Source organism: Enhydra lutris, unplaced genomic scaffold, assembly GCF_002288905.1.
Source record: "Enhydra lutris kenyoni isolate GAN:26980312 unplaced genomic scaffold, ASM228890v2 scaffoldscaffold13, whole genome shotgun sequence".
Lineage (NCBI taxonomy): Eukaryota > Metazoa > Chordata > Mammalia > Carnivora > Mustelidae > Enhydra > Enhydra lutris.
The window spans coordinates 37214614-37229910 of NW_019154097.1; the positions used below are offsets into that span (position 1 = coordinate 37214614).

Sequence of the window (15297 nt, forward strand, 5' to 3'; positions counted from 1 at the left end):
ACAGGGGACCGGGCCCCCCTCCTGGACAGTGCTGTCCGTCCAGCTGTGGGAATCCCTTCAGGCCCGCCGAGGATGCCTGGGAACCTCCAGCCCCTCCCCCGCAGCTCTGTCTCCCTGTCCCTCCCCGTCCTCAGGCTCCGGGCTCCGGAGCACCTCCCTGCGCCCCGCCCAGGTGCCCAGAACCTGATGGATGTCTGTCAGCGGGACACCGTGTGCGTCCTACCCCGGCGCCAGGAGCCAAACTGCATAATAAAAACACAACCTTCAGGGCGATCATCTGATCTGTATTTATTGCATAACACGCAGAATTAATAAGACACCGACTCCAGGCAGCCATGGCAACTGCGTGCAGAAAGACTTGCCCCGGCGAACAGATGAATTCATAAATGACCCTAAAACACTGAGATCACCGGGCTTGGGACCCTACTGCAATGCTAATGCGTCCCACTGCCCCTGGGCTCGAGTCCAGGCCCAGGAATCGGTGCTGCACCCCTCAAAGGGTGACAGACCCCCCAGCTGTCACCTGGAGCTGCTGCGAGACAGGTAGGTGTTCTGCGGCGGCTCAGACGGGAGCCCTGGCAGAGCGCCGTGCCTGTGGGGGCTGGGGGTGCAGATCAGTGGCCCCTGAGGGTATGGGGGGACACAGGGGAGCGCCCGCATCTCCCGCATCTCTGACAGCTCTGTGGCAGGGCCCTCGTCTTGCCTTCCAGGAGCACCCAGGAGACTCACGCAGGAAGCCAATCATCCACTCAACAGGAGTCCACTGGCCGCCAAGAATGTGGGGGTACAGCAGGGAGCCCTGTGAGCCAGGCTAGGGCATCTGGGGGAGTCCCTGAACACCCCAGCAGGTAACCCCTGCCAGCTGGGGGAAGGGCTGGGTGGCCTCCGAGCTGCCCGCCCAGTGCTGGGACAGTCCCCTGCAGACTCTCTCTGAGCACCTGGCAGAGAGTCGAGCAGGTGCCATGCCCCCCTGGGGGCCACTGTGTTCCCTGCCTTGGTCCTTCGATTTTACCCTCGACAGTGAAACCACTCAGCACGGCACAAGGGACCACCACAGGCCACTGGGCCGCCCGCAGGGCATGGCTAGGCCACGCTTGCAACGTGCGTGTCCTCTGCATGAGTCTGGGCAGTGCTGCAGCAGCCGCGTGCCAAGGTCACTGTCAGGCCTCAGTGTCAAGGTCCCTTCGCCGCCACCGAGCCCATATCTCCTCCTCTGAAGACTGAGAACCCCGGCCCCCAACCGGGCCAGAGTCCCAGGAGAGAATGCAAATGAGAGAGTGAAGCCTGAGTCTGGGGGGAGGCAGGGAGGGTTCTCAGGGCAGCGAAATGACTCTGCCCATCTCGAACGGCAGGCCCGGGACCCTGTGCGTGTGTCCAAACCCACAGACCATGGCACGCCAAGAGTGAGCACAAAGGTGAACTGTGGACCTGGGTGACAATGATGTGTTGACATGGGTTCCTCAGGTGTAGCAAGTGGTCCACTGCAGCGGGGGTGCTGATGATGGCAGAGGCCATGCGTGTGTGGGGCCTCTGCTCCTTTCTGTTTTGCTGTGAACCGAAAAGTGTTCTCAAAAATTGTGTGTGGGGGGGGGCGCCTGGGGGGCTCAGTGGGTTAAAGCCTCTGCCTTCAGCGCAGGTCATGATCCCAGGGTCCTGGGATCGAGCCCCGCGTTGGGCTCTCTGCTCAGCACCCAGGGCGGGAGGAGTCCCAGGGAGCGCCCGCTGGAACCAGGACCCTTGACCCTGCCCTGTCCCCTTGGTAGCCATCTGGTGCCACCGCACCCATCCGAGCCCCCTGTCCACAGTCACAGTTCTTATCAAACTTTGCGTCCCTCATTTTCTTACCTGTGACTTGGGGTCTCCCACCCTCTGAGAGCGTCTCCCTCTGTGTCTCTCCCTGTCTCTGTCTCTCCGCCGCTGATCAAAAGATGACCCTAGGCACTGTGCAGAGCACACGCAGCCCAGGCCTGTGGTGGGGAGTCACCCCAGCCCTCCGCCTCTGCATTCCTGCTGGAACACCTGCGGCCGCGCACACCCACTGCTGAAGGCGCACACCCACCTGCGGCCCCGCACGCCCACCTGCGCTGTTCCAGGAGCCAGGCAGCGGGCGCCCCCTGCAGGCCTCTGGGGGGACGGTCTGGGCGCTGGAAGCCGCGGCCGCGGAGGGAGTCCTGCCACCTCGCCCCCGCCCGGGCCGCCGGCCAGGGGTCCCAGGACCCAGGCGGGAGGGCGGGGCCGCCCCCCTAGCGCCGGAGGCGGAGCGCGGGAGCAGGGCTTGCCCGCGCGACCCCTCGCCCGGGTCAGGTGGGCAATGGGGATCCCAGGAGGGGCCGGCTCAGGGCCCACAGCCGTCTCCTCGGACCCCCCCGCCCGCTGTGCTCGGGGACCCTCATGTACAGGGGGTGCGAGTCCCTTCTGGGCTCGGGGCTCTGCTCACCCCTAAAGTGGGGCGCCCAGGGTGCCCAGAGAAAGCCTGCGCTCGGGAAGCGGCCGCAGCAGCGCGGGCCCCGCTTCGCACGCGTCTGACCCCAAGAGGAAACTGAGGCCCAGCGAGAGGGAGCGACCCGCCTGTGTCCGTGGGAGAGACAGGGCAGCTGGGGGACCCCGCGGTGAGCCCGAGTGCGGAGCGGCGCCCCGGACAGGGATGAGCTGGGGTGAGGAGGGCCCCGGGGTGCGCCGGGGTGCGTGGAGGTGCACCATCCTGGAGACCCGGCGGCTCGCGGCCCGCGGTCCCCGGGGCCCGCACTCAAGCTGCGTGGACCGTCCGGATCGCTGACACCGGCGGACGCGTCCTGCCCGGGGGCGCCCTCTGCCGGCCGCCGCGCGCACCCGCCGGGTCCGGGGAGCTGGGCGCTGGGGGGCGCCGTGGGGATTCTCCCGGGTCTTCCCTTGCGGCTCCGTCACCTGCGGCGGCGCTGGCGGAGCGAGGGGGAGGGGGGAGAGCGAGGGGGAGGGGGGGGAGCGAGGGGGAGGGGGGGAAGCGGGGGGGGCGGGGGCGGGGCAGGACACCTGCTCCTTAGAGACGCTTTCCGGCTTGTGCTGCCGCCCCTGCAATGGGACCCTCTTCCCGGAAGCCCGGGCGGGGACAGTGCTTTTCCTTTCACCATCGACTGTGAAACAATGGCAGACCTGCAGTCAGCCTGGTCTCAGGTCCGGGGAAAGCAGTGGGCAGGCCCTCAGTGAGCACCCGGCGCGATGGTGATCCCCACTTAATGAGGGGGAGCCTGCCCCAGGATGCCCAGCCGGTTGCCCACATGCCCTTAGCTACTCCTGGGAGCACGCAGGGAGTGAGGCAGTTCCTCCGGACCCAGACCACAGGCCCAGAGCCTGTAGCCAGAAAGGGGAGCCCAGCTGAGAAGTGTCGGCAGCAGCAAAACACAAGGTCAGTGCACTGGTCCTGGGCTGCGTTCAGGACGGGTTTGATCCAGCACCTGAGTCCTGTGCCTGCAAAGCTTTGGGACTCCCAGGAGCCAGCAGCAGGTTCTTCTGGTGGGAGGTGAGGGAAGGGAGCAGCCATTTGGTCAGCTCTGAGGCCAGCGCAGCACAGAGGAAAGTTAAGACTCATTCATGGCAGACCTTGGCCCAGTGCCAACAGCAGATGGTCTTGACAGTGGCCTTGCAGTGGGACCAGCCCTCCCGTGATGTCGAGGGCTGCCCTGCGTGCATCTGTGCCATCGGTTCCCACCTGTCCCAGTCAGAGGCACTGCCCACTCCACCTCATAGAGGCGGCAGCCGGGCCCGGGTGCGGCGAGACTCTGGAGGTCCAGCCAGGATGTGGGGCCTCGGAGGTCAGTCTGGCCCCAGCGCCCCTGCCAAGGGAATCGGGGCTCAGTGACCAGGGCTGTGAGTGTCACTTCTCAGGGGACACCGCATTCATCTGGACAGAGGACAGGAGCATTTTCAGTGTTCAGGACACATGGTTTCTGCCACTGTCCTCAGAGGGTCAAGAAGCCACACTCCAGTGTCCTTTTGCTGCTCATGACGCCTCCACCCTGCGATTTCCAAGTCCTGAGAGCTCTTCCTCTCCATGGAGCCAGGGGCCCCGTGAGGACACAGGCCAATGACTGTCACCCGGGGGGGGGGGCGGGTGCCTTGGACAGAAACCTGGACAGGCTTGGGGTCCCTCGGCACCAGTCTCCCTCCACAGGGACGTGGTGACTGGGGCTTCTGTCCCTCCCGAGGTCCGGCACCATTTCTTTCTTTCTAGTAAACCCCCAAACCCCTGGGGAGCTGGCAGGCCTGGGACCCGTGGTGACGCCGAGGTCCGCTGCAGGACAAGGAGGGTCGGCACAGATGTGGCGGTCGCACGTCATCCCCACGGACCCCACCCAGCCCGCATGCCCCAGGCCCCAGCACACCGAAAGCAAAGCCTCCTAAACGCACTCCCAGAAGATCCCCTGGCAAAGCCCTCACTCGCCCTCCAGCCTGCCCACAGCGTGCTCCCGCCTGGCCTTTCCCTATCCCCCGTCCCCGGGCTGTGGGGTTGGCTACTGCCTCAGCGTCCACCCACGCCCTTCCCAACCTGAGCACCCTCGGAGCCAGGGCCAGCCTCATCGTGGCATCAGGGAGCCCTGGTGGGAAGGAGGACCGAGGGTTCTGGGGAGCAGTCATGCCCTTGAGACACTGGGACAAACACTGCTGTCAAGCATGACACTTTTAGGGATTCTGGGAGGTGACTTTGGCTCATTCTGGCCAGACAAGCCCTGTGCTGGGCATAGGGTCATACAGCTCAACCAGACCCAGGCCCTACTGGAGTGCAAGGAGCTCACGCCCAGCGGGCAGTCCCATGGGGGTGGGGGTTCTGAGACAGGCACCCGACGCATGCACTTGGTCCAGCCCTGGGGGTCAGGAAGGCTTCCTGGAAGAGGAGGGGTCTTGAGCTGACTCTGGAAGGATCTGAAGGGACAACTCTGAGAGGCGACTTGCCCCAGAAGAGGAAGACCTCGAAGTCACGGCCCTCGTGGGGAGACGCCAGCTGCTAGGTTTCCTGGGGGTGGGGTGGCCTACGTGATGGTGGCCGGGGTGCAGAGCCTCTAAGCCTGTGGGTCAGGAGGTCTTTCAGAAGATTCCTTCCACAGTGGGAGAAACTGCAGGAAGATGCATTGGAAGGAAACGTCTGGAAGGACGGAAGCTTCTGGAAGGGTGGCAGGGTGTGATGGGGAAGGACAGATCGTGATCTGAAAAGCATGAACACTGCAGGTTCCCGTACCAGACCATGCACTGGGTCCAGAGTCTGGAAACCCCTCGGCATCCAGCCCCATCACCCCTCCCCACCCTCTGGGAGCCCTCCCTCCTGCCTCCACCCATACTTCCTACTCTTCCAGAGTTTTTCGCGCGTATCAAAGCACTCAGAAATATGGTTTTATCTGTCCCCCCTTTCTTATTTAAAAATTTTAATGTTGGGGCACCTGGGTGGCTCCTAAAGCCTCTGCCTGCGGCTCAGGTCATGATCTCAGGGTCCTGGGATCGAGCCCTGCATCCGGCTCTCTGCTCAGCAGGAAGCCTGCTTCTCCCCCCCCTCTGTCTGCCTCTCTGCCTACTGGTGATCTCTGTCTGTCAAATAAATAAATAAAATCTTAAAAAAAATTTTTAAGGTTTATTTTCTTGAAGATTAATTTGAGAGAGAAAGCACGAGCAGGGGGAGGGGCAGAGGGAGAAGCAGCCTCCCCACTGACTGTGGAGCCCTGACACGGGGCTCGATCCTAGGACCCCGGGATCACGACCCGAGCCCCTTGGGCACCTTCCTTTTCTTCTCAGCGTGGTGGAACACAGAACATTCACCGTCTGAAGCAGTTCTGAGCGCACAGCCCCAGGGTGTCAAGCACATTCACCCTGTTGTGCAGCCGTCCCCTTGTCTGTCCGTCCCCAGGACGTGGTCCTCTTCCCGAACGGAAGCTCGGCCCCGTCACACACGGGTCCCCTTCCCCTCTGTGCCGGTGGGTCCCACTCTTCTGGGGCCTCCTGGGAGTGGATCCTTCAGGATCTGGGACTCGAGTCTGGACGATGCTTTCTGGGTTCACGGTCTCCGATCTAATTAATCTGGTGCGTCTGTGTGCTAAGCTGTGGGGCCAGGCTGCCCTTCCGGCAGGGCCTCGGGCCTCTCCTCCCAGAGGCGCCTGAGCCCCCAGACTGAGCGTGACATCAGCACAGGCCTGCTCGCGGACCCGCGCTGGTGAGGACGAGCCAGCTGCCCCTCTCCGAGCAGTGGGCGCTCTTCGCTGCTTGCTGGGGGAATGACAAGAGGCGCGACTCCCCCAGCGGTTCTCGGGAGACTGCGTCTGTGCCAGGGAGACCGGCTGAGGGGTGGTGAGGGCAGGAGCTCGGCAGGGAGCCCCCAGCACGGAACCTCGGCCCTGGGTCGTCTGCTGCAGCAAGTGGGCCCGGGGGCTTGCCGCGGCCGGGTCAGGAGCCTCCCGTGGTCTTCCTGCCGGCGATCCGCCCGGAAGAAACGGGTGTGCACTGCAATATTATCTATAAGCACAAAAAACTGGCACCGACACACACGTCCGGTCAGAGAGGAATTGATGACGTCATAACAGAGCACCGGAGGCCAGATTCGTTCGAACAACAATGTTCATTACGTAGTAAGGTCAAGGTTGGGGAGGACAGAATGCAAACCCAGGTGTGCAACGTAACCCCGACTTTGACAGTAAAACAGGACGAAGCGCTTTGCCTGGCAGAGAACAGCGTGAGCTCCGGGAGTTCAGCTGTGCGACACCCTGGGGGCCGGGCCTGGAGCTGAGCCCCGCCTCCCCCTGCAGGCCCAGGTGACGGCTTGGGCTCCTCCCTGGCCCTTCTCCCTGTCACTGTCCACCCTCCCCGCCCCAGCAGGAAGGACAAAGCACACTGGAGTCAAAACCGTCAGTTGTCATTTTTTAAAGATCTATTTATTTATTTTAGACAGAGAGACAGTGGGTGGGAGGGGCAGAGTGGGAGGGAGAGAGAGTCTTAAGCAGACTTGCCTCTGAGGCCTGAGCCCAATATGGGGCTCGATCCCATGACCCTGAGATCATGGCCCGAGCCGAAATGGAGAGTCCGACGCTTCACCAACTGAGCCACCCGGTGCCTCTCAAAGCCCTCGTTTAATCAAGAATCGGAGGTTGGAATGGGCAGGCTCCGGGGCAGACGCCGGGGACAGAACCATCCCAAGTACGTCCTGGAAGGGGCTGGTGTCCGCAGCTGAGGAGAGCCCGGGGCATCTGGAGCAGAGCAGAGCGAGCGCGGACTTCACTCCAGATGGCCATGTCCAGGCCTGGCTCCTCCCAGGGACCCAGGTGGACGCTGCCGAGGTCCCAGGACGGCACGCCCGTGAGGCTCTGAGCCCAGTGCCCGGCCGCTGGCCCTCCGGGTGGGCCAACCACTGCCCTCGTGCGAGACAGCGCCCCCCTCGGTGGCCCCGACCTCCGCGCTCTGCCCTCGCCCGCAGTGCGCAGGCCCGCACTCGCTCATCAGCTCCCAGCTTCCCGATTACTCTGGGGCTGATTAAATTAGCGAGTGCAATCACGACCTGAAGCAAGTTAATTGGGAGAATTTATTGGACCTGCCAGTTTTATGCATGTCTGATTAAGTATTATAAGGTTTGTTTTTGATTTTGCATAATTTAACTTTAGATCCTGCACTGGGGGGCCCATCAACCATTAACAACCCAAATAAACCTCTTTTAAGATGCATCTACTTATGATTTATTTCTGAATGCGGTATCTTCCAGATTTTTTTTGCTGTTGTTGCCAAAGAGACAAATATGTTAAAAGTAACATTTTGTGCCATTCTGCTCACCCTATAAATCTCTCCAAACGTGTACAATTCATTAAAAGTTTTGAAAGGAGTACAAGTTAGCATTTATATTGCAACAAGTGACATATAAATGCGTATGTTTGTCTTCCCCCCCCCCCCCCCCCGTGCCATAAAACATGCCCGCAGCCCGGGATCCTCCGCCGGCCGCCCCGCCCTGCTCTGGGGCCATGATGAGCTGCGCCGCAAATCTTCTCCCCTGTCAGCCCAGAAGCATTCAATCAACGGGAGTAGAACAGTGTCGCAGGGAAATTAGCGCGGGAGGAAATACAGCCAGGCCCTGGGGGTGTGCGGGGCTGCACAAGGCTGGACCCCGCGTGGCTGCAAAGGGCTGGACCCCGCGAGGGCGCTCACCTTGAAGGCGATTCTGGGGTGGCCGGGACCTGGGTTTCCAGAGGGCACATCCACGAAGTGGCATAAAGCCTGCAGACCGGGAGGAGGGCAGAGCCACGCAGAAGCTGGCCACGCGGCCTCCTCCTCACCGCAGAGAGGAGGCGGAGTGTCCGTGCGCCCGCGGATTCCGTGGCTGGTGTACAGTGAGCATTTCCCTACATCCCGATGGCAGCGCTGCTGAGCGCTACTCTGCCCCGCCTTGGCGAAGGCCACACCTCGCTAAACCCTCCAACAGCCCCTGGGGCTGCAGGGCCTCCTTGGCTGATGAAGGAGAACCGCCAGGACAGTCCAGTGACTCATCCAACCACAGACCCACCTCCTGTGACCCAGGCGGGTGTGTCATCTACAAGACATCATCCAGCAGCCCCCCGACAGCCCCCCGCATCACTCACGATGGCCCCCGATGCGGCCCGAGTGCTTCCCCAGCACCCACCGCGGTCCACTTCCCGCAGGCTGTGGGCGTGGGCGCCGGACTGAAGCCTGGCGGGCCAAGGGCTCACGGCTGCCCCGGTGATGCCAGGCCTCCAGGCAGTCCCGCCCATCCTGGGCCCTGTGCAAGCCAGGCCACAGACGAGGCCGGGCACAGCCCCTCCCTCCCCTTAGCAGCTTCAGCTGGAGGGCCAGGGGGTGGGGTAGGGTGGGGGGCCGGCGGGCAGAAGCAGCCAGGCCCAGGCACAGCCCCGCCGAGACCAGGCACCTAGCTCAAGCCTGCCCTGGACTGGGAGAGACGGCAGATCGCGGCCAGCTGGGGGACAGTGAGGAGGGGAGGAGAGGTGGGATGAAAGGCCACATTCCCTCTCCTGAAGCAGCCTGCTGAGAAGACAGAGGACCTGTCTGTCTGTCCCTCCTGCTCTGGCCACGCCCCTGCCAGGGAGCCAACGTCAGAAGATGAACGCTTTCGTGGACATTCAGGTCGGCACAGCACAGAGACCCGGCCTAGGCCTGACCCTCCTCGCAGCCCACAGGGGCCTGAGTAAGGGGCTGAGCCCCCAGAGCCCCCACAACACGGGTATAGGGGCACCACCCCCATGTGGGCTGTGACCAACGTTCTCAGGAGACAAACGACAGAAGGTGCTCAGCGTGGCCGGTGCTGTCCTCAAAGCCGTGCCGGTCACCTGCGGCTGCCCGACAAGTGGTCCCGGAATAGGACGGCTAATGAAGCAGCAGACACACGTGTTCGTTCACCAGGGCGGCCGTCCAGAGCGCCACAGACCCCGGCTCAAACCACAGAAGCGTATCTCACCTCCCAGAGGCCAGACGCCTGAGAGCCGGGTGTGGGCAGAGCTGCTTCCTCCCAAGGCCCCCAGGAATGCCATCTACCACCTCTACGGTGACCAACCTCGGGGTGCGTCCAATGGGCCCTTGTGTCCTACCGGCAGGTGGTTCCCTGGACTCCAGGCCTGGGGCCGCCCCGAGAAGAGCATCCTGTCTGGGGTCACGGAGGTCGAGGAGCCATCACAGCGGGGATGGGAGATGCTGTGCCACCCAAACCCAGAGGGGACAGGGTCAATGGACAGACAAGCAGAGGTCAGATGGAGCGCCAGACCCCACAGGGAGGCCTGCCGGCCGCTGGGAGGAGGCGTCTCAGTGTGCGTGCCACCCAGTGGCCACTGGGGGTGCTGGGCTCATCAGGGGTCAGAGCCAGGCCCGCCGACCAACAGTGTCTCCTCACCCACGAAGTGGGGCAAGGCCGTGTACCATCAGGTGGTAAGGACTGGAAACCACGTGTTCCGCTCACAGGGTCTGGTAACAGACCGCCCCCGACCTAGTACTGAGAACACCAGTCTTTCCCCTCAGCCCCGGTCTGCAGGCCGGGACCCAGACACGGCCCACACAAGCTTCTCTGCCCTGTGCTGTCTGGGGTCTCCGCCCCAGCCCTGTGGCCTTCTCGCCCAGCTGCACTCCTGCTCCCACGGGGCAAAGCCATGGCCACGGTGCTCAGCACGGAGCCCCTCCTCACGGCCTCTCCAAATGCCCCCCCGTGTGCCCGTGTGTGCCCCACAGAGACCCCGAATATCCTCCATCTAACACCCCACATGCCACCCGCGTGGCCCCCCCGCCCCTGCCACTTGGCCCATGTAACTCCACATATGACCCGTCCCCCCCATGAATCCCTCCTCACGGCCTCCCTCACATGCCCACACTGTGGCCTGCACATGGCCACCACGTGCCAGCCACGTGACCACCTTACAGACCCCCCCACGTGCTACCCACGTGCTTGCTCCACAGAACCACCACAGACCCCTCTATGTTGCCACTCTTATCCACACTGCTGCCACACCCCTGCCATGTGGCCCAAGGTGACCCCCACTGGACCCACACGCCCCCCCCCCACAAACCCCTCCTCACCGCCTCCCTTCCATGCTTCCGGCGTGGCCCACGCAACCACTACGGGATCACATGAGCCTCCTTCGCTCACACGTCTGCTGCCTTTCCCGGACACTCGAAAGCTGCGCTCAGAAGAGTCCAGCCCCGGGGCGCCTGGGTGGCTCAGTGGGTTAAAGCTTCTGCCTTCAGCTCGGGTCATGATCTCAGGGTCCTGGGATCGAGCCCCGCATCGGGCTCTCTGCTCAGCGGGGAGCCTGCTTCCTCCTCTCTCTGCCTACCTGTGATCTCTGTCTGTCAAGTAAATTTAAAAAAAATAAAGTAAAATAAAAGAAACATTAAAAAGAAAAAAAGAGCCCAGCCCGGAGCCCCCTGAATGGCGTCCCCCACACGCACCTCACACGCCTGTCATGTGTGCCCCTCCCCCCCGCAGTGGCCCAGCGTCCACCAGCACAGCAGCTGGTTCCGGGAGGGAGCATTAGGACATGGGAGGGGGGGTGTGCAGTTTCTTCTGACCCAACCCTGGAGATGCCACAGGGTCACCTGGGCCTCAGGATCTGGTCACTGAGGCAGCCCGGAGCCGGGAGCAGGAAGTGCAGCCCTTGTGCTGCGGCCAGGAGACTGTGGGGGTGTGTGTGAGGCCCCAGAGGCTGAGCCCCCCTGGGAGCTGAGGCTTGACCAGGCCTCGGAACTGGGGCAAGCATGCTGCCTGGTGTCCAGCGGTCAGTGTCACCACAAGCTGGACGTCACGCTGACCCCTAACGAGGACGAGTGAGTTAAACATGACTCCAAGGGTGACACTCCTCCTCCCCGTTTAAAGTGGGGAGCAGGGCTCAACGAACCGTAGAGGCCAAAGGGTAGAGGTTCTCAGGTTTGTAGGCCTTTGGGTGTCCTCCCAGGAGCCCACTCCATTCTGCCACGGAAGCTCAAAAGCAGCCCCAGACGGCCGGGGGCGCCGGGCCGGGCGGGTCCAGGACAGCCGCTTTAAGGCCTGGAAGCGCTCGGTGGACTCAGCCTCCCTCCCACCCTTCCCTCCCGCAGAGCCGGTCTGCAGCAACAGGAAACCGTCCCAGCAGGTGGCGCCCGGCCACTGCCCGCTGCCCAGCCCTGAGGGGAAGCCTGGGGACAGGGGTACTCAGGAGGGTGGAGAGCGAGATGGGGATCCCCACCAGGGCCCCAAATGAGGACCTGCAAACAGATAGATAGCAGGGTTGGAGGCTTCCCCTGGCCCTGCCCCAAGGCAGCCCTGAGGACACACCCTGTGCTCGCCCGCCAGGCTCCTTCCTTACCTGCGAGCCTGGGCAGCACGTGGGACGGACCAGACTGTGGCTCAGAAGTGCTCTTTCGTGAGGCTTCCGGGGTTGTGTGAACACGGTACGTGTGCACTGGGCCACGAAGCAGAAGCACGTCTCACCCTGGCCGGGCGAGAAAACTGGGCTGATGGGGGCGTGGGTCTGTCCGCGTGATGTCTGCAGCTCTGGGGATGGAAGACCGCGCAGAGCAAGCAGCAGCAGCGCGCACACTCGGGGAGGGCATGGGTGCCTGGGAAGGGATGCCGCGCGGGCGGAGGCAGCTTTCCGGAGGAGGGGGTATTGGACTGGGGTCTCGCAGGGTGAGTAGGAGCTCGGCAAGCGGCTGAGGAGGAACAGAACCGGCGAGAAGGGACAGGTCATGCAGCGAGCAATGGGACCTCCGCACAGACCTGGAGGGGCCTGATGGGGTGCCCCGGGGGACAGGGCTGGACCGGGGCGGGAAAGGGTCAGAGTGTGGAGCAGGCAGTTACTGCAGAAACCAACCAGAAGAAGGCTGCATTTTAGGGAATATTTATTAAAATATACTCCTTTTCTGCCATCTGCTGCCCCTTCACAGTTGCTCCGGGCACCTTTCAAAGCTCTCCGGCTCCTTCCGCTGACCCTGCCCGGCCTCCTCCGCGAGAGCCAGGAGCGCAAAGGCCAGGACGCAGGAGCCCGCAGCAGGGACGGGGGGCGGGCTGGCGGGCCGGAGGCGAGGGCCGCGGGGCTTCGGGCCCGGGAGGCGGCGGGCCCCCATTCTCGGGGACGCGGAGCCGCATCTACGAGGGAGCGACCCGGAACCCGGCAGGCCTGAAACCCTTCACGAGTCCGCGCGCAATCCTCCGGGTCCGGTTGGGGCAACGCCGGGCGCGGCGGCGGGAGTGGGCCGCTCCCCAGCCCGGCCACCGGTCCCCGGGCCGCGGACACGTGAGGACGGCGCGCGCGTGCGCGGAGGGGCTGCCCACGGTCCGCACGCGCAGGCCCACCATCTGCGCCTGCGCAAGACAGACCGAGCAGCCGGCGGCGTACGCGGGACGAGGCGTCGGGCGGCAGTGCTAAGGACGGCGCGCACGCAGGCACGTAAGCACGCACGCCCTGGGGAAGTGTCGAGTTCCGGCTGCTCAGAGTCTCTCCGAGCCGGGGGGAAGGGAGGCGCTCTCGGTGTCGGCTCGGGCGGAGGGGTGGGAGGGAAGTGCTACGGTGGCCGTAGAGGGACGGCGCTACGGCTCCCGCGCTGGGCCAAACGCCGCCGGCCGCCGGGCGCAGAAGCCCCGGGCCCTTCGGGGCGGCCTGGGGCTGGGACGCGTGAGCGGCTGGGCCCCGCAGCCGCCGCGCCGTGGGCACCATGCGGCCGCCCTGCTCCTGGAGCCCCGTGGGCCGGGGGATGCCGCAGGCCCTGCCGCCCGCACCGCCGGCCTTCCCCGGCGCCGGCGCGGAGAGGGCACCTGGTGAGCGGCGGACGGGCCTGCCCGGGGGTGGCTCGCGGGTCCGCGCCGGTGCCCGCCGCCTGCCTGCCGCGGGAGCCCGCGGCGCGGACGCTGGGCGGGGGGACCGTGCGTGGCGACGGCGGGTCCGGGGCGGGAGGGAGGCGGGCAGGGAGCCCCGCGGGGTCCAGCGGACGAGGCCCGCAGGTGCAGGTGCGGGCCGGACCGAGGCAAGCGCGCGGAGCCGCCCGGGGCTCAGACCAGGCTCTGGCCGAGCCTGCGGGGAGCCCTGGACCCGCCCGGCCTCCGCCCCCGCGCACGCCCCTGGCCGGCCCGTGGGACGTGTCTCCCGAGCCCGTAGCCCCCCGGCTGCCCCGCTGTTCACACGTCCGCACGTGCATCTTTCCCCCCACGAGTGATTTAGGCAGTCACGAGACCACTCGGCGTTTGTCCTTTCCTGGTCCCAGGCCTGCGATGTCCTCTGCCTGCCAGGCGTGGTCCCCAGCGTCCCCCCGCCCCCACGGGAGCCCGGCGCCCCGGCCAGCTGGGCAGGGAGGGGAGGAGGGCGAACCGGCTTCAGGTCACTCCTAGGGAGCCTCAGCGCCACGGCTCCGGACCCCCTGTCTGGTCTTCGCGCTTGGCTCCTCAGTCTGCGTCCGGTGCCTCTGAAGCGTCCTCGGTGCTTCCTGTGGCGAGAGCGGCCCCCGGGCACCTGAGCCGAGGGGGCAGGTTCCCCGTGGCCCCGGGGCCGGCTCCGGCGTCCCGGGGCTCACCCCGTTCCTGTCTCTGTCACTTCCCCGCAGGCCGCTGCACCCCCCAGGGCTCAGCTGCCACGCGCGGGCCTAGGTGCCCATGACGCCTATGCCGACCGCTGCGCGGACACCAGTGCTGCCACCAGCTCGCCACAGCGCCCGGGCCCCGATGCCGGTCATGCCCATCCCGCGGCGGGTGCGCTCCTTCCACGGCCCGCACACCACCTGCCTGCACGCGGCCTGCGGGCCGGCACGCACCTCCCGCCTGGCCCGCACCAAGTACAACAACTTCGACGTGTACGTGCGCGCGCGCTGGCTGTACGGCTTCATCCGCTTCCTGCTCTACTTCAGCTGCAGCCTGTTCACCGCCGCGCTCTGGGGCGCGCTGGCCGCGCTCTTCTGCCTGCAGTACCTGGGCGTGCGCGTCCTGCTGCGCTTCCAGCTCAAGCTGTCGGTGCTGCTGCTGCTGCTGGGCCGCCGGCGCGTGGACTTTCGCCTCCTCAACGAGCTGCTCATCTACGGCATCCGCGTGACGGTGCTGCTGGTCGGGGGCCTGGGCTGGTGCTTCATGGTCTTCGTGGACATGTGAGGGCCCTGCCTGGGCCTCCGTCGCGGGGTGTCTTCCCCGAGGCCCGTGCTTCGCCTGACCGGCTGGGTCGGGACTCCTCCCGCCTCGCGGGTCTGGGCGGGGGGGGGGGGGGGGGGGGGGGGGGGGGGGGCGGGGGGGGGGGGGGCTGAGACTGCTCCGGGAAGGGGACGCGGGCGCCCCCCTGCTGCTCGTTTTCTGCACTGACCCTCCTTGTATGTCCCTGGGGGGTCAGCGCCTCCTGGCCGCCAGCCCACGCTTCCAGCCCTCGCTTTTCCAGGCCGTGCCAGGGTGAGGCCCGCTGGCCCAGTCTGCCCTTGGAGAGCCTCTGTGTCCCTGCTTCCTCTCTGGGACACGGGCATCACAGGCTGCGAGCGAGGGCCTCCTGGCCAGCTGCACGGCCCCTCCCCGTGAGCCCCCAGCCCCAGCCTTAGGGAAGTGTCAGGCTCAAGTAGCTGGTGTCCGCACTGCCACAAAGCTGCTTGCTCTGCCCTGGGCCGCCCACGTCCCGGCACAGCGCTCAGGCCCTCCGTCTGTCCCCCTGAGCGGCAGCGGAGTCCTGAGTTCCAGGCCGGGCTTTCGGGCCACGTTGGTTTGCTTAGACGCGGTTGAGTGGGAGTCACAGGCAGCCTTGGCCAGTTCCCAGATTGGGGACCAGCCCTGGTCCTGGGCGATCTGCCTTCCTCTTGGGCAGGTTTGTTGAAAACGTCAGGCGGAATCCCATAGTCTCTCCA

At 65.1% G+C, this 15297-nt stretch overlaps 1 protein-coding gene across 2 annotated transcripts; it reads left to right on the forward strand.

Annotated features, from left to right (window-relative positions):
* The first annotated feature begins 12511 nt into the window (after nucleotides 1-12511).
* Nucleotides 12512-14698, forward strand: LOC111146410 (transmembrane protein 250). Of its 2 annotated transcripts, none has more exons than XM_022501952.1 (2): nucleotides 12512-12881; nucleotides 14029-14698. In XM_022501952.1, exon 2 carries the CDS (start codon nucleotides 14078-14080, stop codon nucleotides 14564-14566), a length of 489 nt encoding a protein of 162 aa, XP_022357660.1. In that variant the 5' UTR covers nucleotides 12512-12881; nucleotides 14029-14077; the 3' UTR covers nucleotides 14567-14698. The 2 variants fall into 2 exon arrangements, with proteins under 2 accessions (XP_022357660.1, XP_022357659.1); XM_022501951.1 differs by lacking the exon at nucleotides 12512-12881 and adding an exon at nucleotides 13038-13249.
* The last annotated feature ends 599 nt before the right edge of the window (nucleotides 14699-15297 follow it).

Excerpts from the sequence above, each read along its gene's own strand:
- LOC111146410 (XM_022501952.1), top strand. The coding sequence starts at position 14,078 with ATGACGCCTATGCCGACCGCTGCGCGGACACCAGTGCTGCCACCAGCT.